The 26,987-nt window shown below is 38.7% G+C and overlaps 5 protein-coding genes across 8 annotated transcripts; 2 read left to right on the top strand and 3 right to left on the bottom strand.

Moving 5' to 3' along the window:
• Nucleotides 1–68: 68 nt before the first annotated feature.
• On the bottom strand, nucleotides 69–6,172 carry LOC121186402 (casein kinase II subunit alpha-like). The gene is made up of 15 exons (XM_041045125.1): nucleotides 6,043–6,172; nucleotides 5,217–5,308; nucleotides 4,790–4,866; nucleotides 4,453–4,581; nucleotides 4,229–4,340; nucleotides 4,006–4,107; nucleotides 3,863–3,913; nucleotides 3,707–3,766; nucleotides 3,456–3,539; nucleotides 3,234–3,344; nucleotides 2,986–3,087; nucleotides 2,086–2,186; nucleotides 1,825–1,973; nucleotides 1,536–1,625; nucleotides 69–924 (listed from the first exon to the last, which is right to left on the bottom strand). The coding sequence occupies exons 4-15, from the start codon at nucleotides 4,551–4,553 to the stop codon at nucleotides 809–811; spliced, it is 1,179 nt and encodes a 392-aa protein (XP_040901059.1). The 5' UTR covers nucleotides 4,554–4,581; nucleotides 4,790–4,866; nucleotides 5,217–5,308; nucleotides 6,043–6,172; the 3' UTR covers nucleotides 69–808.
• A 795-nt stretch (nucleotides 6,173–6,967) lies between these two features.
• LOC121186281 lies at nucleotides 6,968–9,698 on the top strand. Its single transcript, XM_041044970.1, has 9 exons — nucleotides 6,968–7,019; nucleotides 7,137–7,198; nucleotides 7,471–7,509; nucleotides 7,810–7,857; nucleotides 8,074–8,124; nucleotides 8,276–8,689; nucleotides 8,794–8,832; nucleotides 8,960–9,031; nucleotides 9,274–9,698. Exons 1-8 carry the CDS (start codon nucleotides 7,012–7,014, stop codon nucleotides 9,019–9,021), a joined length of 723 nt encoding a protein of 240 aa, XP_040900904.1. The 5' UTR covers nucleotides 6,968–7,011; the 3' UTR covers nucleotides 9,022–9,031; nucleotides 9,274–9,698.
• Nucleotides 9,699–9,754: 56 nt separating this feature from the next.
• On the bottom strand, nucleotides 9,755–12,279 carry LOC121185659 (transmembrane immune signaling adaptor TYROBP). Its single transcript, XM_041043954.1, has 6 exons — nucleotides 12,145–12,279; nucleotides 10,755–10,808; nucleotides 10,626–10,646; nucleotides 10,395–10,538; nucleotides 10,240–10,307; nucleotides 9,755–10,116 (listed from the first exon to the last, which is right to left on the bottom strand). The coding sequence occupies exons 2-6, from the start codon at nucleotides 10,789–10,791 to the stop codon at nucleotides 10,060–10,062; spliced, it is 327 nt and encodes a 108-aa protein (XP_040899888.1). The 5' UTR covers nucleotides 10,792–10,808; nucleotides 12,145–12,279; the 3' UTR covers nucleotides 9,755–10,059.
• An 885-nt stretch (nucleotides 12,280–13,164) lies between these two features.
• Nucleotides 13,165–15,562, bottom strand: hcst (hematopoietic cell signal transducer). 2 transcript variants are annotated; one of them, XM_041043958.1, is made up of 7 exons: nucleotides 15,423–15,562; nucleotides 14,998–15,206; nucleotides 14,673–14,736; nucleotides 14,442–14,512; nucleotides 14,238–14,258; nucleotides 13,893–14,027; nucleotides 13,165–13,586 (listed from the first exon to the last, which is right to left on the bottom strand). In XM_041043958.1, exons 4-7 carry the CDS (start codon nucleotides 14,485–14,487, stop codon nucleotides 13,543–13,545), a joined length of 246 nt encoding a protein of 81 aa, XP_040899892.1. In that variant the 5' UTR covers nucleotides 14,488–14,512; nucleotides 14,673–14,736; nucleotides 14,998–15,206; nucleotides 15,423–15,562; the 3' UTR covers nucleotides 13,165–13,542. The 2 variants fall into 2 exon arrangements, with proteins under 2 accessions (XP_040899892.1, XP_040899891.1); XM_041043957.1 differs by lacking the exon at nucleotides 14,673–14,736 and having other exon boundaries at nucleotides 13,245–13,586.
• A 2,210-nt stretch (nucleotides 15,563–17,772) lies between these two features.
• Nucleotides 17,773–26,734, top strand: LOC121185656 (NF-kappa-B inhibitor delta). 3 transcript variants are annotated; one of them, XM_041043941.1, is made up of 12 exons: nucleotides 17,773–17,906; nucleotides 20,584–20,720; nucleotides 20,815–20,848; nucleotides 22,094–22,284; nucleotides 22,386–22,570; nucleotides 23,059–23,164; nucleotides 23,285–23,431; nucleotides 23,535–23,586; nucleotides 23,742–23,899; nucleotides 24,203–24,319; nucleotides 24,466–24,630; nucleotides 24,736–26,734. In XM_041043941.1, exons 1-12 carry the CDS (start codon nucleotides 17,891–17,893, stop codon nucleotides 24,805–24,807), a joined length of 1,380 nt encoding a protein of 459 aa, XP_040899875.1. In that variant the 5' UTR covers nucleotides 17,773–17,890; the 3' UTR covers nucleotides 24,808–26,734. The 3 variants fall into 3 exon arrangements, with proteins under 3 accessions (XP_040899875.1, XP_040899876.1, XP_040899877.1); XM_041043942.1 differs by having other exon boundaries at nucleotides 22,389–22,570; XM_041043943.1 differs by having other exon boundaries at nucleotides 20,818–20,848.
• The last annotated feature ends 253 nt before the right edge of the window (nucleotides 26,735–26,987 follow it).

Here is a 26,987-nt window from a genome sequence, read left to right on the forward strand (position 1 = left end):
CACTCATATCTTGCCAGTGCAACCAGTCAAGAGATGGTATACTCAATAATGTGTAGTGCCTGCAAAGCCCTGTTTAAATTGTTTATTTTTGAAGTCGTTTTTTTTTTCCGTAGGTGATGACTCTTCCCAACATAAAACAAAAAGTTACAAAATTGTCTATGTAATCAAAATCATGTGTAAGAGACTTCATAAAAAACAAACATGAACACATACATACACATACAGAAGTGAAAGTAACATAAAATTGGCAAACTATTGACCCTGTGATATTCAGCGCTGGGTGCATGCAACCTGACAGTAACTGTAGAATATCTACAAAAGTCCAATTAAAGAATGATAGCATCTAACAACTTCAAAACACCAACAACTCCTGCACATTACATCCGTGTGCAACCAGCGAGCACTGTTAGGTGGGGCACACCAGATTCCCGACTCTGTTTTGTGAAGTCATGTAAAGGTTCACAGTGTAATACAGCAGGATCCCCATCAAACAGTTTCAAGCAAGACTGTATATTTGGAACATACAAAATAAATTTTATTATCCATTCTCTTCATGTCTACATCTTATTAGAATTTCTAGACAATGGCATTGTCAAATAACACACCCAAATTAATTCTAATAATCCTGACAGGTGCAACAATACATTTCTGTCAAGTCCAGGTGTCAAAATATAACTGAATGTGAAAAGCAATTTAAATCTTCTTTGTTATTTTCAACATAAAAAGGGGGAGCCATGGCCCTGGGCTGCAGTGAGAGCTAGGCAGGACATGGCCATGAGCACACATAAACACAGGCGAGGAAGTGGCTTCAGGGTTGGGCCCCGGTGGCTGCAGGGACTTGTGTGGCCAGAGTGTTGGGGGCAGAGATGACAGGTGATCCAGCAATGTTAGCCAGTGGCTGTGAGGAGGACATTGAGGTGATGCCTAGAAGAGACAGGAGGCTCATTAATCATGTGTAAGCGCTCGTATTTAACCTGTCATCACAATCTAAATTTAGGGATATAATTTTCTTTGCAGCCAGTTGCAGATGCTCTTCTCATAATCCGCCTATTATTTTTTGGCTCCAAAGAAACTTTAACCTGCAGCCAAAAACACAAACTCAGATTATAGTTAAAACTTTCTTTGCAGTCTCTTACAATCTTTCTTATTCTTTAATCTTTCTTATTATTATTCAAGAGTTTATTCTACTTTTATATTTTATTTCATTTACATTCTATTTTATACCAGCACCTTAGTTAACTAACTTAACTTAGTTAGTTACTTTTTACTTTTTTACTTTGTACTGCTGCTTTACTGTGTTTTTTTGGTGTTGTACTGCTGCTGGTACCCAAATTTCCCCAAGGGACCTCCCAAAGGGATCAATAAAGTATATTCTATTCTATTCTCTATTCTATTCTATTCTTTTCCTGCAAATTAAAGATTTCTTTCTTTCTTTGCAAAAGAAGAAAAAAAAAGAAAAAAGGAACAAACATACCATCTGCAAACGCAGACTACTCCTTTGGTCAGGGCAGTTCATTCCAAGAGGGATTACTCACCGGCCATCATACTTGAGGAGCTGACTGGTGTGGAGCTGGCAGCCATTCCTCCAGGAGTGGCCCCCCTTCCCTGATCTTTAACGATGGGATCTGTGAACAAAAGTGGATTTGAGCACCTCATAAACCAAATACATGTGTTCACAGAATCAAAGCACTTTACATAGTTCACACAAATTTTGGTTTCAGACATTTACTCAAGCAAAATGTAAGTGAGGCAGACAGGGCAATTTAAAAAAAAAACCCAAAAAGAAACAAAAAAACCCCCCAACAACGGGAAAACCAGTCTTACAGAAGTAGGGATGATCCATGGCCTCTCTGGCCGTGAGGCGGGCTTGATGGTCGTAGCGCAGCAGTTTGTCCAAGAAGTCTAGAGCCTCTGTGCTGACCAGGTGCTGGTTCTCACTGTGCACAAACCTCTCCCACCTTTTGCGGGAGTGTCTACAGAGCAAACCGGGGATCAGAAATTAATGTGACTTATTCATTAACCAAAATCTTGGTCAAAATATTCAATGATACTTAATTTAAGGTCAAACAGCCATAATGTTTTTACCTTCCCAGAATGTCGTTGAACCGTGGATCCAATTCAATGTTGTACTTGTCAATGTAGTCGTACAGGTCCTCGGTGCCAAGCACTTTTGCAATCCTCACAAGCTGAAGGTAGAAAGAAGAAACGTAATTCAACAACTACAAGATACAGTCAGACATTTGTTAAATCCTGTGAAAGGTATTGAGGAGTATGGATTGGATAACAGCTGCAGTTCATAGTGTTATAGTCAATTAAGTAGTGGATTTGTATAAAGTGTATACATATACATTATGTGAAAGTGGGAGAACATGGATATGAATAAAGATAATTAAATTAACAGTGTACATGATTCATTTGATATTCTGTTCAAGCTCATTTTATTTCAGTTAAAGGGAAATCACAGTTTTATGTTCAGTGTAATCCAGCAATTCGTTCCCAAAAATTATTTTTGTCTAACTACTGGAAAAATTATTAGAGTTCAATCACTGAGCACAGTGTGGCAGCTGTACAAGCTGCTTTCTGAAAAATAAAATCAACTTTTGTAGTGTCACGTGGGCCCAAACGAGCCATGCAAACTACTGGAAATGCTGCATAGATAATGTCCTGGTGTAGGTAGGGAAAGTGGGAGTAAAATGTGAAATCACTGTGTCCAATAGAACAGTCTCACATTTGTCTTTTACCCATTTGGTTTTACACTACACTGCTGAAAAGTTAATAATAAATGTCTTTCCCTCGCTCAGTAACTGTGGAGATAACTTTGAGAAAGACGTAAACTCCCTGAAGGCCTTACAGAGCTGCTATGTTACCAATGTCCAGCTTAAAATTAACACTATGTTGTACTATTAAATGCTTAAAAAAAATGCAGCCCCAGACACCGCTCTGTTTAGTTGTGACCACACCCACAATAGATGTGATCCTTCATACCTGATCGTAGTTGTCATGACCGTGAAAGAAAGGTTCCTTTCTGAAGATCATGCTTGCGAGCATGCAACCCAAACTCCACATGTCCAAGCTGTAGTCATACATCTAGAAATAATTTAGAGGTTATAAGGCTTGAGTTGACCTTACAAGAGTTTTCTCATCTTCAATAATACAAATCCTTAGTTGCATTTGACCAACTTCTGTAAAACTGGCATGACCAGACATGTAGAGTAAGAACATAAGATCCTCACCTGGTAGTCTACCAGCAGTTCAGGTCCTTTGAAGTACCTGGATGCCACTCTCACGTTGTATTCTTGGTTTGGGTGGTAGAACTCTGCCAAACCCCAATCGATTAGACGGAGCTGGAAGTAATTAAAAAATACATAAATAAATAAGTTGAATATATTTTAGAAATAGTAATTAACGGTTATCACAGGGGAAATGAAGAAAATAGTCAACATGCTAGATCGTACCTTTCTGTGTTCATGATCGATCATTACATTGTGTGGCTTGACATCTCTGTGCATTATTCCCATACTGTGGCAGTAATCCAGAGCCTACCAGGTACAAAAGGAAACAATACGTTAAGAGTATTCACTGACTGTGACTGATGCACTGACTGATGAAACCCGAGCTTGATGTAATGTTTCTGACAAATATTAAAAGAACCACTGCAGATCATAAAACAGAGTGTAAATATGCAACACCAAAACCTGTTTCTTACCTTTAAGATTTCATACATGTAGAACCGTATGTCAAAGTCAGATAGGGTTTGGTACAATTGCTGTAATGAAAATAATAATGTGATGAGCCATTGGGATAAAAGTAGTTTTGTACTGGCTTATAGTAAATTACGAATCCAAAGAACACTGATCTTTACCTTGAAGTCTGTGTTGTTCACATGTTCAAAGACCAGAGCAGGGGTTCGTGACTAAAAAGATAAGAGAAAAATGTGCCTGTGAGTTTATACACAGATATCTACGTTCTAAATTGTTAAAGTGCAAAAAAGGAGAATAAAGTTACCACAGGATCCTTGACGATATCTAACAGTGAGATGATATTTGGGCCACCCCGCAGATTCTCCAGGATCTTTATTTCTCTCTTGATTTTCTTTTTCTTGACCGGCTGTGTTCAGAGACAGCAATGTGAGGCTCATAAAATCTCCAATGAAGTGATGAAATATTAAGACTATGTCTTACAGCAAAACATTTAAATTATCCAGCTAATCGAGTGATTATCTCCATACCTTCAGTATTTTGACGACCACTTTTTCGTTGTTTGTGATGTTTATGGCTTCAAACACTTCACTATATTTGCCTCTCCCTAGTTTTCTGACTAGCTGATAGTCATCTTGATTTCTAAAAACAAGGGGGGAAAAAAGTCACAGTTAACAATTCTGAGATGGCTTACCCAGCAAAAGCAAAAGAATACATATAAAACTAAAGCGCCAACAATTCCCCTTTGCCTTACCCCCATTCAACAACATGGGACTCATAGTCCCAGTATTCCCGAGGTCTCTGTGTGTTTACATCAGGGTAAACTCGAGAGCGGCTTGGAACAGGGCCAGACATATTCTACACAAGATCTTCTCTAAATTTCCTAAACACAAAACAGGCCAAGAAAAACAATATCATAGAATTAAATTCAGGCAGCACATGTTCATGGCATTTACAAACATATTCCATACACTAATCATAGTATTTTATGTGTATTAGTACATAAAATACTCTGTTAGCATTTGCAGAACATTTTTACACCAACTATACATGATACAATGCAAATAATTAGATATAAGACAATAAAATACCTGGGAGGGTCCCTCCAGGATGTTGGTGACAGATGAATTGGAACAGGAGTGGTTGAGATGCCTTTATGGTAAGAAAGCTGCATGGGCATACAGGAAAAAAAAAGTTAGAGCTTACTACAGACCATCAGTTGCAATTGTTTAACATTATATGTAGAACTGAGAAATGTAAATCAAGGTTTAAGACAAATTAAAACTTTAAAGTATTTCCCACTCTTTCACAGATTGCTGGTCTGAAAAGGAGCGTTTCAAAAGAATATGCAAATGTTTCTCACGTGCTACGCGAAGGCGGCAACATTAACTTACAAAGCAAAACAGCAGCATCAATGTTAAAGGAATGCAGACACAATTAAACGAAAAACATTTCAAGTAAAACTGAATTTTCGGTGGCTAGTGTGTCTGAATGTACTGGCGTATGAAATGGAGAAACCTGAACGTTAAATGGGGGCATCCAACCAGTCTAATCAGGAGGTACAGGGTTCAATACAGTCATCACTGGGGGCTACACCACGGCAATATCTCCTGTTGGAAAAAAGGAGGCAGGAAGTAGGTTGATTAAAATCAATGCTGTCAATTAAGCAAACATGAGCAAACTATGAGAGCCAGCGTACGCCAGCCAATTCAACTAATACGTCTGCATTAAATTGATGTGTCTATGAGAGGCATCCAATCCACAAATGGTCTCTTCGGTACAAGATACTCGTTCAGTTATGCCCAATTTGCCCGCTTAATACTTTAATGAAAAGGAGGGTGTCCGCAGAAACCCTCTGTGGCCCAAGGCCTGTACAAGTGCAGTAGAGCTAACAGCTAGCTATCAGGCAAACCGGGCAGCTGGCTGGGCTGCTAGCGAGTTAGCATTAGCTCGTTAACAGCAGAGAGAAAAGCCGGCTGGAAAGTCACAACTAGCTCTCGACCACAGTGTGGGCCTATAGAGTAAATAAATGAACAGTTCGCGTAAAAATAGCCAGATCACCATTCTGGCGGTCTTCGCTAACGTAGAGCGAAAACACCAAGCTTCGAAAAATATATTTCCTAAAGCTAAAAAGTGCTAAGCTAACAGGCTAAAGGAGTGAATAGCCTGCTGGCTGGCGAGGCAACTGGCTGACAACGCCTTGAAAAAACAACCTACAAACACTGTGGTCGAGCAGCAGAACGGCACCGCGGTTGTGTTACTTGTTCCCAGCTTTCTCTGGCATGTAAAACACTAATCGGTGGTTCCAAACCTACGACGATTTGCGATTAAATAACACGATTACCTCTCAGCGTTGTTGGGACGTCAATATGGCGATGCTTGGGATCAAGAGCTTAGTGCGAGCAGCCTTTCCCGCAGAGGGCGCTCTCCTTTTTCTTTTTCATTGGAGGGGGAGATTGTGGCTCCCTCTGCCACCAACAGGTCTAACTGAAAAAGAAACTTTTGTCTGCATGAACTGTTGTTAAATGTGTACTCAGACACGGCTGTTTTATGTTTATTTTTGTATAAGCCTGCCCATAATTCACACGCTCATTTTCAAATGTGCAGCGTGCACATTTGACCATCACAGGATCTGCAGGTGCCACGTGTGATTTAGCAGGCCTACATCATTTTAGTGTTAATAGTAGGAGCACAGCAGCTATAACAGCCAAGGTTTAGATGCACACAAGACTGCTATTCAAACTGATGTGCTTTTCATTTCAGGATATTTCTACCAGGAGACTTTTCCATACACTGATGTTCAGCGGGGCCTGTTTTTAAAAGGCCTTTGTTTAGGCAAAATATAGGGCTACACTAGGTAAATGGACAAAGGTTCAATAGTGTCAGAAAACAATACATGGTCTGTGGCATCATTTAAAAGGCTACCTCAGTCCTAGAAAAGGCCAGGGGCATTTTCCTGAAGTAACCAACCACCTATAATCAACACACAATAGAGAGACAAGAGTAATTCTTTTTGTGCGTTTAAATGTTGACAACATTTAGTTTCATATTGAATTGATATAATGAATAGGCCTTTGTAAACTGATCAGAACATGTGGCCTAATTGTTGCTTCTCTACCTGCAAGTCACACACTGTTAAACACACAAAATAGCCTTTGATTAAATCAAAATTTGATACGTCTTGTCGGAAGAATCTATAATTAAATGGGGCAGGGGAGAACATTAAAGGTTAAAAAGCAGGATAAAGTGGCAGTACATATATACCTGACTCTTGCTGCCAAAGAGCAGATGCGACTGGAGACTGCAGCCAAAAATGAAGTTGTAAGTTATTTTATTTCTAAGCTGTAAATGACATAATGCCATAAATTTGATATAAACATGCATGTGTTTCTAAAACCTTGAATTAATTGTGATTTTTTTCTGTCTTTCTTGTTTTAGCTTTGTGTGTTGTCTCCTACTTCTTCCATTTGCAACTACAGTGTTAACAGCCCCAGTCAGAGGTAAACTCAGAATCAATTGTTGTTTTGACCGTAATCAGCTTTTGTAAGTGACGTGCAGCTTTTATCAAATAGGTCAGGAGCAGTAACACCTCTTTTTTTCTGTCTTTTTTTTTTCAAGCTCAAAGAGAAAATGTGCTAAGCTTCCTGAATGGTGAAATTATTTAATAAATTAAAATAGCACTAGTGCTGGTGTCTGAAATAAAGCGTATTACTGTTTAAATCACTACTGTGCACTTTTATCTCATATTTTTTTTTCATTGCTGTTATTATAGATGCACTTGGCACAATGACCATACCTACAAATGCAACAGGTCTGTGATTCAAAATGGAGAAATCAGATATGATGAGATGCATTCAGTTTTATAACAGGAATGTCAAAATGATACCCCATAGACCAGATCCTCAAATTGCTTTTGGTTCCCCATTAAAATACATGTGATATTCAAAGACCAGGTCACAAAAGCGATCAGATACATGCATGGTATTTGTGTAGCTTTATTGTCTGGCCTAATCTTCAGGGTGTTCTGTAGCAAGCCCTTTTGACAGTATCTGATCGTGACCATATACAACTACCCCTGTGTTTATCGCCATGTATTTTTTCATGTCTGCAGCACACGGAAACCCTCCAAGTAAACCAGTGACAGAGAAAGACTCTGAAGGTATGGAAAATATTTTTGAAAGAAATATATGTACAATAGTGCATGGCAGTACAATGAATATGAATACATTTATCAATAACTAAAGCATCACCTTAATTTCCACAGTATCGTTAGAGTTGATATTACATGCCACACATAAAAATACAAAACAGTTATGGATGTATGTGTTTGTTATTAGTAGGATTTTATTTTAAACAGCAGCAAACTCATTCACAGATATGTCAGATGAAAAATCTGAAGAGAGTTTTGACCCCAATGGATTTACAGGTATGTGGGATTTATTTTATTTACAATTGTAGAGAAATTATTTAATTTCACACAAGTATAACAAGAGCCTTGTTAATATTATTTCTGAACAATCTTATAAAAATGGACATGTTGATGCAGATGCTGTGGCAATAACTTTTACTCTTCCCAGATGCAGGCAAAGCTCTTGAAAGCCATGAAATCAAGATCATGATTCCTAAAGTTGTGGTGAATGATAACGCACCAGGGAGGAAAACAGGAGTGGACGAGGACAGTGTGGAGCCAGTGGATACAAGCAGAAGGACCATGGTTCAAGACCAAGGGAGCACGGAGCGGACTGATCTTGACAGTGAGGAAGGAATGGATGGAAATTTGTCAGGAAAACAAGTTATCCGTTTAAGTGGAGACAAAATGACTGACAGTGCTGGTCAAGGCGCCAATCTCCAAAGAAGGGCAGGAAGAGTTAATGGCTTGAATGGTATGTTGGCCCCAGGCCAAAGCAGAGAAATGCTAGACTGGGACAGTTTGGAGGACAACAATGGCAGACCAGCTGCAGTGGGAAGCATTAGAGATCAAGGCTATGATGGTAAGACCATTATGATTCAACATTACATAAAACAAAATACATAGTTGAACTAATTATGCCCAGAACAATCAAAGGTTGAACAACTGATCTTAATATTCCAACAGAAACCAGGGAGTATATCAGCTCTGAAACTTATCCAATAGGTAAGAAGTTTTTTTTCTTCCATTTGGCAATATTGTATATACATTGTTTTAGTGCTGATGCAGATAGTGACTACTTTCCTGAAAGATCTGTCATTTCTTGTCATTTTCTTCCTCCTACATGCTTCAGCACCCCCAGAAAACAGGCCAAGTCATTTGTCTGTTCCACCCAAGAGCCAAGCTCCCCGGTGATCCTACGAAGGTCTGTTTCCTCTGTGTTTGAACAGCAGAATGTTCTCTGCTTATATTTCTATCCACAGAGGGATAGAAATATCCCCCTATAATACACATTAAAATTCCTTACATTTCATCTTTGTCTAATTACAAGATGAATTTGTTTCCCAGATCTTGCTTTGCTATTCAAAATGTTTATTTAACATAACATGAATGTTATGTTAAATAAAGTAAAAATAAAATAATTTGTTTTTCCTGTCTTTTTTTCAGATTCCATTTCTTCCTCATAATGAGTCAGGGGCCGCCATCTGTTGAGTCAGAGGAGGCAGACAGGCTGCTTCTAAATTCAGTCACTTCGGGGATTTTTTTGATCCAAATTTGGATTTTTACATGTATTTTTTGTTACAACATCATGCGAAGAAATATAACAAACAAAGAGGTTTTAGCAATTTTGCGGTAGGCTTACTTGTGCAAACTGGTTAAACAGAGTAAGTTTCTACAGTGTGATGTTTGGTACAAAAACTGTAGTGTGAGAAATGTCAGAAAGTGAAATCAGGAACGAGCACAACAACTGCCTTTGACGACTTAGAACAGAATCTATCCGAGCCTGAAATTTGTTGTTTTTATCTCAGTATCTAAAGTCTTTGTAACGTAGTCTGTGTTGACTGTAATGTGAAAATGTGTAAGAAATCCTCTGAAATACAGTTACAAAAAGAAAGAAAATGTAAACAATGCCTCTTTTTTAATTTCCTTGGTTTTAAAATGTAGTTTAATTTACAATTAAATAAAAATACATGTTTTCAGACAGCTTAAGATTTACAAAAACAATAGTGTGATGTAGAAAGCTTCAAATTCAGCACAACAATACTCTGTGACTAAAATATATATCAGTTACATGTAAAACACACATATATACACTGTATGTTATTACCTATAATGCTGGAGAAGTAGAAGTGGCAAAAAACAAGTGTGTAGAGAAGTGTGCGATACTATCTGGGCATAACTTTAAAATAATTACAGACAAGACATTTTGGGGATTTTTATAGCTCTGTTGTTTCATTTCCTAAAATGCTGAAGGTCACTGTACACATCTGATTGGACTCCATGTAACTCCTATAAAACAGTAAAAGCAAGTTATCATTGAAAAAACAAATAAGATAACAATAAAACACTAAATATCATAATTTCCACATTTAGTGTCTTTGAGGCTTAATTAGTAAATAAGCTCTACTTTACCTGGTAGGGAGATTCTGTGACCTCTGTTGCCATTTTCTTTGATACTGATGACGGTGGGTTTCTTCTACCTGTTAAAAATATTTACATGCCAAGTTACTGACCACTGGCCATATCACAAATGAGCCCAAAATTAGCAGCAATGCACAAGCACTCACCATCATGGGAATCCCATTCTCTCCTTCTGTTGTGGTGAGTCGCAAAGCAGAACACAGAAATAGTGATGAAGACGGTCAAGATAATGTCAGAGGCAATAATGGCCACTACAGACCCCATGTTTATAAGGTAACAGGAACCACAGTCTGCGAAAGAAGGAACATATAGGATGGAAACACAAAACCAAAATACTGTTTCACACTTGAGCAAAAATGTTTATGAAAGTTAGGTACCTTGCTGTCCTTCTGCAGATCCTGAAACACATTGAGTTTAGAAAGCGTCAGATTAGAACAACAACCTTTGAGATAGTGCGCTCATTTACAGTCATTACACTGTTAAAACACACATCGCACACCACTCACCAAACAACGAACCCACAATACACAGAGCGTCAGACATCTTCTTTATGTTGGTTTCTGGGCGAAGAGGAAATGAGAAACAGAGGGTGATGGCCACCAGTCCTTCTGATCTTTTTCAAATGGCCGTGTTGATGCACAAACCCACACACACACAGACACACTATGCTGGAAGCCAGAGGTATGACAGGAGCTGTCAGCCAATGACTCTATTCAGTGGAAGAGGAGGAGTCCACTACAAGAAGAGGAAGCTGGTGTTTTTGTTTCTTCCCTGATGTCACATTTGTTGCAGGGTTGCTGGTCACATATAAACACAAGTCCTTTCATTCTGTCACATTTGATCATTAGGACCCAGGGCTTTCTTTTTTTTTTTTTTTTTTACTTTTCTGACAGTAAACCAATATTTCAAATTAACTGGACCAAGCAATACTGAGATAATGATCTGTATAAGGTCAGTTTCTTTAGACCTGCTGTTTCTGCTGAAACATGTGATCATACCTCTAGATAGAGCATTTCCACATGACCTGCGGTTCAGTGCAGGCAGTCTGCCATAGCCACTGATACCTGTTCTCTGAGCCAATGTTAAACCACAGGTTTATCTCTAAAGAGACTGTACTGTCAGCGAAATGAAAGCACACCTTCAATTTTTCTATAAACCATAAAGAAAGAGAAACTTTAGGGTTGCCATGTTGTGAAAAATCCTTTAAGCGTGGGATTTTTCTGTTCTAGCATGACACTTGAATGTGATTCACACTGTGTGAATCACATTCCATTCAAATACTTACTGGTTCTGACTGATGCTTAAATGAAGGCAAAGAGCAAAACCTTCAAAAAACAAGGAAGTATGAACTGGGCATTTTAGAGAAAAGGAGAAATGAATCATACCACGATTTGAATGTCTTGAATGTAATTCTTAAATAATTCTTAAATAATCTTAAATAATTATTACACAATAACAGTAAGGTTTTGTAGGTTATAATTTAAATGTGTGGCTGTTCTCCCCTTTTCCTCTTTAATTACATAACAAGGCAGTTAACATAATTTGCTCCAAACTTAAGTAAAATTTCCCAGCTCTGAATTAGCTGGACTTGAACCAGGGACTTTGCAATTATACAGCTGAGTTTTAAACCCACAGGCCATCCCGAGTGAGTTCTGTTGAAGAAGATTTTCTTAGTATATTTTCTTAGTTTAGAAAAACCAAGGCGGTGAATAGGAGGAAATATACTGTGAAACAAAACAGCGAAAGAAAGGGACAGGGATGAGCAGAGAAAAAAAAATTGAAAAGAGAATTTAAGGCTGCATCAATCAATCAAATGGTGTCTATTCATAATGCAGTGGTATACGGTGTCAAAACCTACCCTCAGCTGATTATACTAGCAACAGAAACTTAACTCACCTCAGAGAAGTTGAGACGGTTTAGCTATAAACACCATGTCTGGCCTCTTATACGTCTGCCTTCCCTATAGGTAGATCAGACAGATGATGCAGAGATACTGAATTAGCTTTGGCCAACATATTGTGTGTGTGTGTGTGTTTGACAGAAAGAGCAGACACCAGTTAAACCACAGTATCGCCTCAACACAGCAGCAGGACTTAACCGTCACCTATCCCGAATCTAATCACGTCTCCTGTGTTAGTCACAGCAGTGTCAAATGTCAGTTGAGCAAACCACAATCATTTGAAACAAGGAAACACAAGATCAAACAACTTTTGAAGCCAACAAACATATGGAAAACAAGCATGTAAAGGGCACACAAATGTACAGAAATCCTTAAAAACCATAGCATTTATAAATCATTTTTTAAACAAATCTACTTCTGTCAGTGAATGTTAAAGCCCATTCAACACAACTCTTACAAGACACAGGAAGCTTCTCTACTCATCTTTCATTAATTTTATCAACATTTCTTTTCACATTGATGACTGTGTGGTTTGTCAGATACTACACAGACTGTAAAAAGTCATCATACAATAACTAGGCCTGTCTTTTATTTTGAACAGTCACTTATATCGATACAGCTTTTCATGATGGGAATATTTACACAAAAATCTTCAGAACCTTAATTAAACCCTTAATTAAAATACAGTATTTAGACATTTCACTACCAAAAGTCAACTGCAGAAGGTGCTGTTCAGTTACAACATTGCCACCATGAACAGAACTCATATTATTATATGACATATTATTCATAAGGTATGATTCAAACATACATAACAGATTAAACAGATTAAACTGAAGTGTGATACACCTTTTATTATGTTTTGCGACTTTATAGTTACAATTATAATTTAAATAACACTAAAATAAAATCTGATTTTGCAAAATAGTTCCTAGTTCAGCAGACAGCTGCTGAGTAGATAGTTGTAGCTCCAGTGCTTTCTGTGTAACAGTTAATGTGTAGCACTAGTCAAACAGCTGTAAGATGGTTTCTGTGGGTTAAGCGTTATTAGTGTTCATTGTATGGGTAATGAACTAAACAGAGGATTGATACTTGAAAGACACTTGTATTTATTGTTTAATGTAAATCAAATCAAATCAGGCTTTATTGTCACTGTACATACAACTGAAAATGAGACAGCGTTTCCTGGGGTCAGGAGAGTGAAGGTAGAAACAAAGAAATAAAAATCGTAATAAATACTACATAAGTACTGAAAAAGAACAAACACACTCAATCCCTGCAAACAACGCCGCCCCCCCCCCCCCCCCCCCTCAAAAAAACACAAATCAAATTGATCTAAAAAAAGACTGAACGATTGAACCGTGAATGATTTCACAATGTTCTACTTCATTAGATTAGCTCTTGCAGTTGGCCCGGACATTCATGTACACTTTGTCAGCTGTGAAGAAATAAGAAGGGAGACAGACAGTCACCAAATGAACGAAGAACATAATGAAGGGCTGTGATCAGTTTAGTGAACACAGTAACAGGCAGGAACAATTAACCACAAAAAATAAACAAATAACCGCTTCCATAATATAAGCCGTGAATCATGTTAAAACAGGAGTAAGAAAGCAAATACGCAATTCTGAAAGACCTTTGAGTGACCAAACAGGGAACCCTGATAAACCTTTGTCAAATCTAATTCATTTACTGCATTCACTTTTCAGATATGAACACCATAAAAACATGAGCCATGCCTTACCATTTTCTATCTTCTGACGCCGTAAGCTGGCACAGCGGTAAGTGACAGCCACAATGATGAGAGTCAACAACACATCTGCAAAGATGATGCCTGCTATTGTTCCAGGCTCAATTCTGTAGCAAGATGCAGTGGTGTCTAGCACACACAGACAGGCCGTGAATGAACAAATAGAGAGAGAAAAAAAGAGTAGGATGAAAGAAAGGAAGATGTGAGCCGTGTGGAAAAAATGACTGATCAGGGTTGGCTGTCTGACACTGCATTTGTGCTGCCTTTTTATGTTTAAATGATAATGTTCATAAAAACTGAATCTAAGAGTTGTGCGATTCCCCTTCTAGTCGTACATACCTGAGAGCACACCACCCAAGCCTTAGAGAAATAAGAAAAACAAGACTCCATCAGAGCTTAAACTTGCTGTTAATTTTATGCACCAACACCTCTGTCAGTTAAGTTTCCGCAGAACACAATGTGGTTTCATTTTCCTGTGTAAGACCACCTGAATGCTACGTGTGGGTGCAAAAAAAGAGAAGAAAGCTACAAAAACATACTTACTGCAAAGAAGAAAAAGGACCATGATAAAAAGTTTGCTGTAAGTCATGTTTGTCAACTCAGTTATGTGCGTTCTGAAAGACAAAAAGAGACAACCCTTCAAAAAAAAGTAGAAATTCACTAAACACACACAAGTGTTATATTTCCATGTCCTTCATATTTCATTATATTTGATTTCAGTGTCAAAGTTAAATCTCCTACACTTTTTGAGACTGTAGGTTTGACCTTTATTACCTTCTGCACTAACTAAACATCTCTGGCGTCACAGTGAGTCATAAGCTGCTGTGTGGGCATTTGACTAAAAGAGATGAAAAATGAAAAAAGCTGTTAAATGATTTCTCTAAAATCATTTAAATGTTATAATAAATCAACTGCATTTCATCGGCCACATTCCATCTTCACAGTTCTACAAACCCTAGAAGTTTACAAAACTTTATCCCCAAAATATTCTGGTTGTATATCTTCAATCTAAAACAACATACAACTGTGGTGTGACTTGACAGACATTAAAAGCTGAGGATGAGGAAGAGAAAACCAGTGTGAGTTAAGATCCTCATACCTGCTTTGCCCGGACTGATCTGCTGTCTGGATTCCGAAAGATGATGTGACTCCAATTTCCCATTAGTTTTGTCTTTTGAGGGCTGACGTCAAGTTTTCTTCCGTCCTCTGCTGGGCTCAAAGGCTGCCTGTTTTGTTTTTGTTCACACTCAGCACAGGATGGCAATTTAGCAACTGCAGATTTGATTCGCTTCATTGCAGATGATTTGACTGTGACAGAGAAGTGATAGATTACAGCAGAGTAAAGTAGAATACACTTTAAAGTCCATGTAAAGAAATGTGCCCAAGACTTTGCACTGCAGTTTCAAAATAACTAATAAAATATCCAATTCACAGGCATAAAATGTAACAAAAGACAATTAGAAGAAGTACAATCAGCATCACGCACAACCACAAAGTACATGGTAAAAAAAAGTTGGAACTTACAAAGGAGAACACAAGCTGGATCATCCCCAAGGCCAGTTCACCGAGATGCTGCTCACAGATCATCTGGAGAGAACTCATCTGTGGACAGAAAGGCCTGACAACACAGCTTTAGTTGTCAAGATACCGCACCTTGTTCTCATTCTGTAACTCTACTGACTCTTAGTGGTCAGGCACCATTAACAGCAAACTTCTGTTTTACTTGATATGCAAGTGACGTTCAAGGAATAATGCTTTTATTAAATAAAATTTCAAAGAAGCCTTTTGGCTCATAATTGTTCATCTCCCTCTACAAGCCCATCAACTTGCTCCTTATTTGAAAATCCTTAAGTTTTGTCATGAACTTTGTGTTTTGTCTTCAGTTTCAGTTTACGTCCTTAGTGGCTTGTCTTTCAGTCAGGTGATGTTTGCTCTTTAAAACAGCAGAGGGAGCTGCGAGGCTTCTTAATGACAAGGCACAACAGCACAAATTGATGCCTTTCACATTTCTAAGTAATGAGTTTGTTTCTCAAACTTTTGTAATATTTCTGCTTTTACTACAAGCTGTACTGTATAGCCTTTAGCCATAGATGGATATGAAAAAAACAGAAACTGGCATTTAACCTTTAATAAAGTGATTTTGTCCCATAAAATACGTGTACACAGCCTGATCGCCATACTGTCAATTTTCTTTGATTCTTCCTTTGTTTCCTCGTCCCTTTCTTTGCTTCTTTTTCTTTCTGCAAATAAAAAGAAGGAGAAGTTAAAGACTTAAAGATGTTGCCATTTAAAATTCAGCTTGAGCCCTGAATATTTGTCAGCCATGCTTTTGAGTCATGTTACCTTTAGATTCCTGTGGCCTTCTGGCCATTTTTCAGTTCTATGGGCAGGTCTAAGATCTACCGAAGTCAAGGTTTTCCCCAAAATAAAAATATAAATAAACGTTAGAATATGCCATTTCATTTGTCACATAATACTGTCTTTTTTGGGGGTGGTCATTTCTTCCATTTAAAGCTACGTTTTATGTTATTGTTATTTCTCCACTTTTCACATCCCTCCACAGTGATATGTTGTTTGGCGAGTGTTTACGGAACAAATACACACTAAAATATTAGTCATTTAGGTGAAAAATTTTAGATTTGACACTGTTTTCCAGTATGTTGTCTTTGAGGTGACACAGAAGTTCCTGTGAGGCTGTGTCAGTTGCCCATACTGGGTACCTAAAAGAAAATACAGTATATTAAACACACAGCCTGCGATCCATTAGCCCAACAATGAAAATTCAAAACACAAGAGCGGACATTTCTCTCACTTTGACAGAGAGAAACATTGACATAGGGTGCAACAAGTTGTGTATGTTCTCTCAAGTTTTCTAAAGGATTTGCGTTAACATTGAAGTAAACTGTATTTTCACTCGTGATCAGTTCTTAAGTTTAAAAGACAGAATGACTTTTCATTGACAATATGTAGAGCGGCACTTCAGTGGTTAGCAAGAGGGTTCCAGGTCCGAACCCCGCTCTGGGCTCTTCTGTGCGGCGTTTGCATGTTCTCCCTGTGCCTGCGTGGGGTCTCTCCGGGTACTGCGGCTTCCTCCCACAATCCCTGAAACATGCACATTAGGTTAATTGGCTACTCTACATTGCCCCTGGGTGTGAGTGTGTGGTTGTCTGTGTTCGCGTACCGGCCCTGCGATTGACTGGCGACCAGTCCAGGGTGTACGCCCCCCCTCGCCTGTATAGTCAGCCGGGATAGGCTCCAGCTCCCCCGCGACGCTGGCGGATCAAGCGGTACAGAGAGTGGATGGATGGATGACTATATGTAAGTTTAAAAAAAAAAAAAAAGAAAGAAAGCCTGGCTGGAGCTCTTATTGATTGATTTTTAAACTTTATTTTAACATTGTGTTTAGTGTTACGTTGTTGTTGTGTTTTCGTCTTAGCACCTCTGAGGACAGAAATATATTTAATGTTATTTACTACAACAACCATGCACTAAAGGCATGTATGTATATGCTGGCTGACTAAAGTACTGTACTTTCACACAGTGACGCAGAAAACCGGAGATCATTTAATACAATTCGATTCGTTATTATTCATTAAACCACCAAACAATTAAACAATTACATTTGTTGTAATGACTTTAACATTGACCAGTTAAAACATTAAAACTGCTTCTTAAAAAAGCAAGTTACACGTTTATGCATGACTACAATATCCAACATTACACAGCAGTCCAACCTCAGATGTCTGTACAGAAGACTGTCAACCGTGAACGTGTGGCTTCCCCTCTGCGAGAGGGCGTGGCCAGCTGGAGCAATGAAGAGTGATGTATACAAGCAAAAGCGCAAAGACAACAGACGAGACTTGAGGCAACAAGGCTTCAGTTCTTCTATCACTGCTTAGACGAGCTGTGTGAATCAGTTTTATCCCGTTTTGAACAGATCGGTGGCTCAGAGGACGACCTGTTGACAGCTTCAAAGCAAAACCGTTTCTGACATGCACTTTGATAAGTGTGAGTATTTGGGCTTTTATTTTGTTAATTGTGGCAGAAGACAAGCGTTATTTCTGGTGTCTTATACTTTAATTGAATCGATATTTATAGCCTGACGTTTGATGGTGTGACAGTAATGATTACAGCTTAAACTATTACTTTAATAAAACTTTAATTCCGCATTTATAATATAGAGCAATATACTTGTTTTTTCACTGTACTTGTTTTCAACATTCATTGATGGGTAATTGTGTTAGTGGGAGACTCATAATGAAAACTTGAAATTAGATTTTATGTCTAAGCCTACAACTTTACTCTCCTATTACGTCATGTGAAACACATTTCATAGCTTTTGTTTTGATTTTGTTTGGGACTCTGGGACTGATATTACCTGGTATGTTTTAAAGTGTTTTCTTCATAAGATCTATATATATAGTATTACATACCTCTGTACTGATAGTGTGCATTAACTATTCATTCTGTCATTTCACTGATATGTTCATGTACTTGCCTTTCTCTCGGTTTTCATTGAATGGAAGCACAATTCGGGTGAATCCAAGAGTCAGAGCATCGGTTGGGGAAACCCTGATACACCTCCACCCCTTCTTGCTTGTTTTCATTTCCCCTTTTAATTAATGCCAGACAAGCAAGCTGTGTGACGTGACAACTTAACTTGCTTTGCTTAACTTTCTTTATTCATGCCTTCTTTGACACAGACCCAAGTGATTACATATTTTGTTGTGTGCACTGGGTTTGTCTAACCACAAAATGAGGAAACTGCCTATGTACTTCTTCTTTCTCTCTCTGAGGACTGAGCCAAAAGAGAAAGGTCGTCGGAATCCCCGGGCCTCCCACGCACATGACTCAATGTCCAGGGGTTTCCACAACCTCCATTTGAATATAGCACAGAATAGCCCAAAGCAGTGTGGGGGCATTTAGTGTAAACCCGCAATTTATGTGTGTGTGGGCAAAGTTGTTCTCGTACTCGTGGACAACCAATTAAAAATCATTTCCTGACTTCTGGTTTCTCTCAGCTGATTTGTCAGACCAGACAGTGAAGCAATGTCTATCATCTAATAATTTGGTCATCTACTGTTTAATATAGATTGCGTTGATTGTTGCAGAATTACATCACTCATGAAAAGGCCAAAGGTGACTCTTTCGTAAAGATCAAATGAGTCAGGATTGAGTAACATATAGTAACACCTTGCGAACTTGAAAATGAAACTTGGCACTGAAATGTACTGACTGTATACTTACCATCATTTTGTGGTGGGTGCAAAAGGGTTTGTCATTTCAGACAGATTTTCAGCTGAGAGTAAAGTTATTGTTTTAGAGGGAAGACATGAAAAGCCACCAGAAGCCTAAGCTGGCACGTTCGTGAACTCATATTTCTCTCTCACTGTTCGAATTTGCATGTTGTTTTTTCGGAAGTGCACCCTCTTTGTTTTTGCTCTGGTGAGCAGAGCTATGTTGTCCCTGTGTGGCTTACCACAGCAGTCAACATTCACAGAGAGAAAAATCAAAAGAAAAACGGCAAAAGAACCATCACTCTTCTTCTGCGCCGCCTCCCAGACATGTAGGTGCAAAAGCACAAGGCAACTACACGTGTTGAGGTGACGTGCCTGTGAAAGGAAGATGTGGTTTAGGTTTCTGTTAGCGTAATGGAGAGAGACAGGAAGATGTCATAGAAAATGAGCAGTGGGCAATCCCATATCTTAAAGGGTTAGGGTTAGGGTTTTCTGATTAATCTATCTGGTTTGCATGGCCACATGATCTGTGTTCCTAATGGAGGAGGTTTTTGTCAGAGCTTTATCTTTCTACTCCGGTTCCACAGACAGGGTGGAAATATCACTTTATCTCTCACATGTGGGGTGAAGTTTTTGAGGAAACAGGCTGTGTGGTCACATCATGTCAGCTGGAAACATCAGAATTCTGTTTTGAAACATTTTATTTTTTCCTATTTTTCTCGTTTCCTTTACCTGTTGAGTGGAAATGATACTTTTGAATCAGCAGGGGGAAAATGTACTCATAGTATAATGGATTTGATATTGATGTATGATGTTTGTCTGAAGGTGAGCAGAAAAATGCCACCATGGAGAAACTGAGCAGGCAGTGTCATCCAAGTGACAAGAACTGTAGTGTTAACTGTAGTTTTAGTCTCACTCAAAGAGTTTGCTCAGACCTGCATTACTTAAAATCAGTCATCTAAGTTTAAAACATGATTTATATATTGTGTTTCTATATTTGTTGTATTTGGTTTACAGACAGATTACTCCTAACTGACAATATACATCTCCTGATGAGATGAAAAATAAAATTGTAGACTTATTCCTGTGAGAGTAAGTTAGAAACTTGCAGACACAAAGAGGCTATCCATAATAATCCAAAATGATCTAGTTTATTATTCATGATCTAGAGAGAGAGCTCAGTCTGTCTACATATCAGTAGGAGCTTTTGTCTTTTACTATAATACATTTTTAGCCATAACTTTTATGCCCTGACTGGACAAATGAGTTTGTAATGTTTGTTGCAGGATGAGGATGAGAGATACAGCTGTTTTGTCTAGAGCTGTCGAGTTGCAGCTCTCTCACGTTTTCACGTGGGAACTTAACTGCTCTCAAATATCCATCCAGTGTGAACAAAATATGTTTGACCAAATAGTCATTCTTTTTGGCATAATTTGTCCTTTTTCCAGCGCCAAAGGAGAAGCCGTGTTGCACTCTGCCCACAGTGAAGAAACTCTTGGAGGAGAAGAGAAGGCGTGAGACGTCCTCTGTGCCACCGTCCTGCTCTACAGCGAGCACAAGTCCTATTCCTCCAAATACTGTCACAGTAAGCCATCACACAGAGGAACTCAGTATCTTACTAAATATTATATAAAGAAAGATGGGATTGGTTACGATTTCCTCTTTTTTCTTTCTCTCAGCAGTTGTCCTCATCAGAACTATTTACCTGTACAGGTGAGAGCTGGACAACTTCTGCACAATATATACTACATATACAATACACACGTGTATATATATATACTAATAGTCTATATATTATTTTATTGTAAACAGTTCCCACGAAAAGACCAAAATGTTCTCACCTTCAGCTCTTGCCTGTTGTGGGGTCTCTCTGACCTTTAGTCTGGTTTCTCAGACTGAGATCACGTGATTGACTTGGTCGGTTGAGGGTATTCCATCTCTTCAGCCCTGAAAAGTTTTGATGCCACTGGCTGAATCTGAGTGCACAGAGTGCTCCTGTGTACCTCTGCATTCGCCCTGTTGATCCCATCAGCAGTAAAATCATCAATAAATGCCAGTGTGCCAGCTCCATTGGCAGCCATGCATGCTCCAGCCGTACCAACACTATCACCATGTTTGGCAGATGAAGCGTAATGCTATGCTCTAAGTTATGAGCTGTTACTTGTTTTCCTCCACACTTTCCTCTTTCCGTCATTTTCATAAGTTGATTTTTGTCCATAGATCTTTGTTCCACAATGGTTTCTTTTTGTATGCTCTTGCGAACTGTAACCCGGCCATTCTGTTTTTGAGGCTTGCCAGGGGTTTGCATCTTGTGGTGAGGGTTATTCTCATGAAGTGTTCTCCTGATTGTTGAGCGAGCACTTGCATGCTTGACTTGCTGTGCGCCCAGTAAAAGGGGTTTTCTCCTCCATGTAAATGTCCTCCACAAGACTTGTGCTCCTTTGTTGACCAGGGTATTTGCAATATACTAGTTTGCTTCGGAACACCTGCTTTTTTTAGTACCCAGCTTTTAATTTTGGAAAACCAACTGCCTTTGATATCTCTGTCTCTATTTTAATTCCTTACTTTCGGGATCAGCTCTTTACTCCTTACTCCTGACAGACAGCTCCATTTCAATCTAAATGACAAATCTCAACTCTATAAACTGTAGCTCAGGGTGACATGTTCTGTTATTATGATGAACATGGGCGCTGCCAGCTGTCGTACCTTTCTGAAGTATATGTTTGTGACCTGTTTATTATTCAGGCTTTAGGCTTGAGGTGCCACAGACAGGGTAAGGAAGTCAAAGTATCGAGAGACGGACTAACATATTGCTGCTTTTGGTCTTTTAATGGGATTTCTTGACAGTGACGAAAACGTCACCAGCCTTGTTGTTGAAATTATTTAATCTTGAGCATAATGTTGAACAGAAGGAGTGAGTCATCAGTGATGAGTAACAGTCTGCTCTCTCCATTCTAGGTGCATCAAGCAGCTACTCAGACATGGCAGTTAGCTATGAGCAGTGGCCCCCAACATCAGAGCCTGCACTCAGTTACTACTCGAGCCAACCAGGACCCAGCTATGCTACAGCCTACAGCCTCCCAATGACGTCTGAATATGGCACATCGCAGCCAGTCTCAGTATTTGGAGATACAATGTCTCAGACATATGTAAGATGACTAACATGACTCGCATTCATCTGCAAGTGCATAATCATACTTTCACTCATAGCAGTGTCGGCTTAAATCATATCCTACATTGTTTTTTTTAGCAGGAGTGCCCGATGACAGTCGCAGATCCCAGTATGGCTTCATCTTGGCCACTTCTGAGTCCCAGTCAGACCACACAGCTGAGTTTTGGTTCGTCGATGGATGCCACCAAACTGGAGGAGGCCAGGATGCTGCTCAACGGGATGGATTACAGCAGAGCCACTGGACAGGACGAAGACGGAGACACGTGAGTGCTTATGAGTGAATGCATGTGTGTGAATATGTGGGTTTCAGTATATCTGCTAATGGAGGAAAACACACACATGCCACAGACTACTCTGAACATTAAGTTACTCTGCATATTTTGTGAAAGAAGAGTCAAAACAAAACACGTTTTCTCACTAGACATGCTTAAACCCACACTGCTGTCTGCGTTGTGTGAAATGTGCAAATGTGAGTGCAATATTTATTTATTTCTATGAGAGTTTCATTTTCAGTTGTAAGATAAAAGTGAGAGCCACATGTGCAGTTTGGTAATCCTGAAAAGACTAAGAAGAACAAAAGATGTCAATGAGTCAGCCACTCATGCTCAAAGATTAGAAACTCAGATAGAATGGAACACAAAAAAAAACCAAGTAGAACTGTGAAAGGAATAGCGTGAAATTGTTTATGGGGATTACCGCAATTTTCCAGACTCATTCATAACTAATTTATCATGCAATCTTGTTCTGTCAGCATCCTGCACATCTACACTGCCAAGGGACTCAGAGAGTGTGCCTTTGCTGCTGCGGAGAGGCTGAGGGATATAGGGAGGCTTGATGCCAAAGAACACAAGGGAAAGGTATGAAAAAAAACCCCAAAAAAACACAACTTCCAAAGTGTTCAAATTGCCCTTTTTAACTCAAGTATTTTTTTTTATTTATCACAAACATAAAATTGTCTATTAAATGTGCTTGTGCAGACTGCTTTACTGGTGGCAGTGACGGCAAACCAGCCGGAGATTGTACAAGATCTTCTGTTGTTAGGAACAGACTTCAATGCTTGTGATGTTAAAGGACAAACAGCCCTTCATCTGGCTGCCCACTATGGCTTCCCTGGGGTTCTGCAGGTAAAGCACCAGCCGGACTGAATTACTTTGGCATAGCAGGTCAGAAAAGTTAGCAATACTGAGCAGACCTTAACAGTGGTTCTTTTTTTCTTTTTTCTTGCAGGCAATTTTGTCTAGCAGACCTGCGGTCAACCTGGAGGCCCGTAATTTTGAAGGTAATTTTAATGTTTTACCAGTTAAACCAACAGGTAGGCTGTGTTAGCGTAGCTGTGCATTATAACGTTGACCATGTTTTCAGCACTCGTTCAAAAATCTTTACATCATTAGAGCCTTAATTCGAATGTTAACTGTGTTTTCTTCTGTGCCTCAGGTATGACTCCTCTGCACTGTGCAGCCATTTCTCACAGTGTTACCATGAAGGCTTTGGCTACCAGTGGGATGGCAGATGTTAGCCTTCAAACCAAGGCAGCGGAGAAGCTTTCCTGTGTGCAGATGCTGCTTTCTGCAGGGGCATCCCTCCACAGCCAGGTACAGTACAGTTCTCCCTTTTTTCTGAATGTCACCTGAGCTGTATTTTTTTTATCATAGAGAACTCACAGATTACAGAAGCATCTAAGTCCAAAATGCTAAACCCTGACCTTTAAGTAAATAAACAGTTGAAAGGGGAAGTGCCCAGGCTTTAGCTAACCATTATGATGTCATAGGATTATTATGATGGAGCTACCCCCCCTCGCTTTTGTTTTCTCTTTCTTGTTTGACACTTAAATGTCTCGGTTTGACTTGTGGTTTCATTATGTTTTTTTTCCTTCATTTCCAATTCTCCAATTCCAGGAAATCAAAAGTAACAAGACTGTGCTGCACTTGGCTGTGAAGGAGGGGAACATTGATCTGGTGCGTTATCTGCTGAGGATTCCCCTGCCAAACATGAAAGACTTTGTCAACATGAAAGTGAGTTCCACACTGATGTGAAAGTCAGAGCTGGATTTTATATGCGCATGTGTTTGTGTGTTTATGTGTATGTACAAATAAATACTGATACATATCTATAAACAGACATCATCATGTGTCATGCTGCATTTTCCCTTTTGCCACAGGCTCATGGTCACACAGCTTTACACATGGCAGCTGGTCTCCATGGTAACCCCCACCAGGAGGAGATCCTGCGGCTGCTGCTGAGCAGAGGAGCTGATCCCAGTATCCGCAACCTGGAGAACGACCAGCCAGCTCACCTGCTGCAGAGTGGTCTTCAGGGAGAGCAGGTGAGCTGCCCATCATTTTTTAACAGCCAGCCAGATCTGCACTGCTTAGTCCTGTTTTTATCAAGACTAACTTAGCATCATCTTAATTAATTTTTTCATTTCTAGCTCAAGCTGATGCTGAAGAAACGCAGCGCTTCCTCTCGTCGGCGTAACATGTCCTTGCAGGACCAGGAATAATTCAGATCACTTGTAATCCCCATTTGGAGGGAAAGAGTCTTTGAGATGTTTCCTCTGTTGAGAAGGGGATATACAGTTTCTATGATGAGGTTCTGGGAGTCTCTGGCCTATATATTATTAACAAACTGGTTTGGCAAATTAATCTTTAGATGTAATTCACATTGGATTAGACAAATGATGCTTTAATGCATAAAGCTTAAATTACTTGTGATTTAGTGTCTGTAAAGATGCAGTGCTTTATTTATTTTTTTATGCACAGACTTAAGTATTCATGTACGTTTTCATTCATGTAGGTGAAGCATTTCATTCCAAAATGCGATATCCTCTGACAAGCCTTTTCTCAAAATGCTCCTGTTGTTGCTGACAAAAAAATTTGCGTTAAAATTTCTGACATTTTAATTTATGTATTTATTTTTGTCAAAATGGATTTTTAACATTTTGAAATGAAAACATTTAAATGAACAGAATTGAAGAGCATTAGTTATCTTCAAAAAGTAGAAGGTATGAAAGGTGCTATGGAAGGTGGAGTAATATTCATTTTCCAGTCAGGCTACACTCCCAGTTGTATGTTGATTTCTGTGAAATCGTAAGTATGAACCCCAGGACAATGTCCCTGAAACCCCTCTGACTCTCTTGTCAAAACCCCCCATCATGATAAGTTATCATATTGATACACTGAGTGATGGTTTTGATTTCAGTCAGCATGTGTGCTTCTGTTAAGAATGCGTGTGTTAAAAATGAGAATAATCGATCATATAATTTAACATATCATTATGTGTCTGACTTCTGGTACGGTTTTCTCAATGGAATAAGAAACTTTACTGTGTAAAACTATTATGTATTTGAAACTGAATGAACAAAGAAAGTTCTTTCTTATCACAAAGACATTACATGAGTAAGCGCGGTGACAAATTGTCTGACTAACTGTACATTTTAGTCATGAGTCATGAATAAAAGTACAATAACACTGTATTGAAAGTTCCATCTGATTGTTTTGATGTTCAGGGCAACCTTTGAGTAGCCCCACTTTACACAGTTACAGAAATTAGCCGGATGGAAATTACACCATCCTACTACAAAGCTGTAACTACTGCAGTTATTTACACTCACACTGAAGGAGTGTTTATTTTGCAAGCCCGAAATCTCGTGACTTTTACTGACAAAGAACCTTAGTCATAAACGAAATTAGATTTGGCTTTGACTGTAATTTGAGTGATAAACAAGGTTTGAACTGTCTCCCACCTATGTGTCATCTCTGATGTTAGACATGTTGTGAATTCCTGTAAAGCAGAAAAGAATAGCCAGTCTCATAAATAAACAATATTATGATATTTTCTCATTTCTTCATCACATTGCCCTAATCTTAGAATAATTTCAAGCTACATAATTCCTAATTCAGATTATTAAAGACACTGATAAAAATCATGTTGAGAAGACCTTTATTTGAAACAGTGGTCTCATTGTGTTGGTTTTACAGGTGATCATTTCATCTTTAATCCCATTTACCTTAACTTTTAATGGAAGAAACCGCTAATAATATAAACCAAAACCAATATTTTAATATACATTTTATTTGTCAAACCATTTTATAAATGTAATACATTATGGAAAGTTATTGTTAATTTTCATCAGGATATTATGGTTGCCTCATTTTGCCTTGTTTATTTTATTTTATTTCTACATTCCATTTGGTCTATTGGTTTCTTTATTATGTTGTCATGCTATTTCCTTTTTTTTTTAAAGGCAACTAAAAGAGAGAAAAATAAAAGGTAAAACACAATTGTTACAAGTAATTAATGCATGCAATTGTTCGCTCATTGATACAAAATGGTCACGTCTCTATGTAATCATGCTCTTAATTTCATTGTTTTACGAGAGTAGTATGTAAAAGAAAAGAGACAACAATTGTTGCATTTGTCTTATTAAATGTGCCAAATCAAGTCTCGTGGTTTTTCATTCATGTATTTTTTTTCTTCGTCCTAGACAAACTTTTAATCCCAATACTAGTGGGAAACGCAATAAAACCAGGTTAGGATGCATTGGAAAACCCTGTTTATTGATCATCCAGTTGACAGAGGTATATTAGTCATGAGAGGAATGGCCATAGATAAGCGGCATGTGTGCGTGTCTGTGCCTGTGTGTGCATGTGTGTATTTGCTGGCGTGGTTCCCGTAATGACC

This window comes from Toxotes jaculatrix, chromosome 8 (genome assembly GCF_017976425.1).
Source record: "Toxotes jaculatrix isolate fToxJac2 chromosome 8, fToxJac2.pri, whole genome shotgun sequence".
In the NCBI taxonomy this organism is placed as follows: Eukaryota; Metazoa; Chordata; class Actinopteri; family Toxotidae; genus Toxotes; species Toxotes jaculatrix.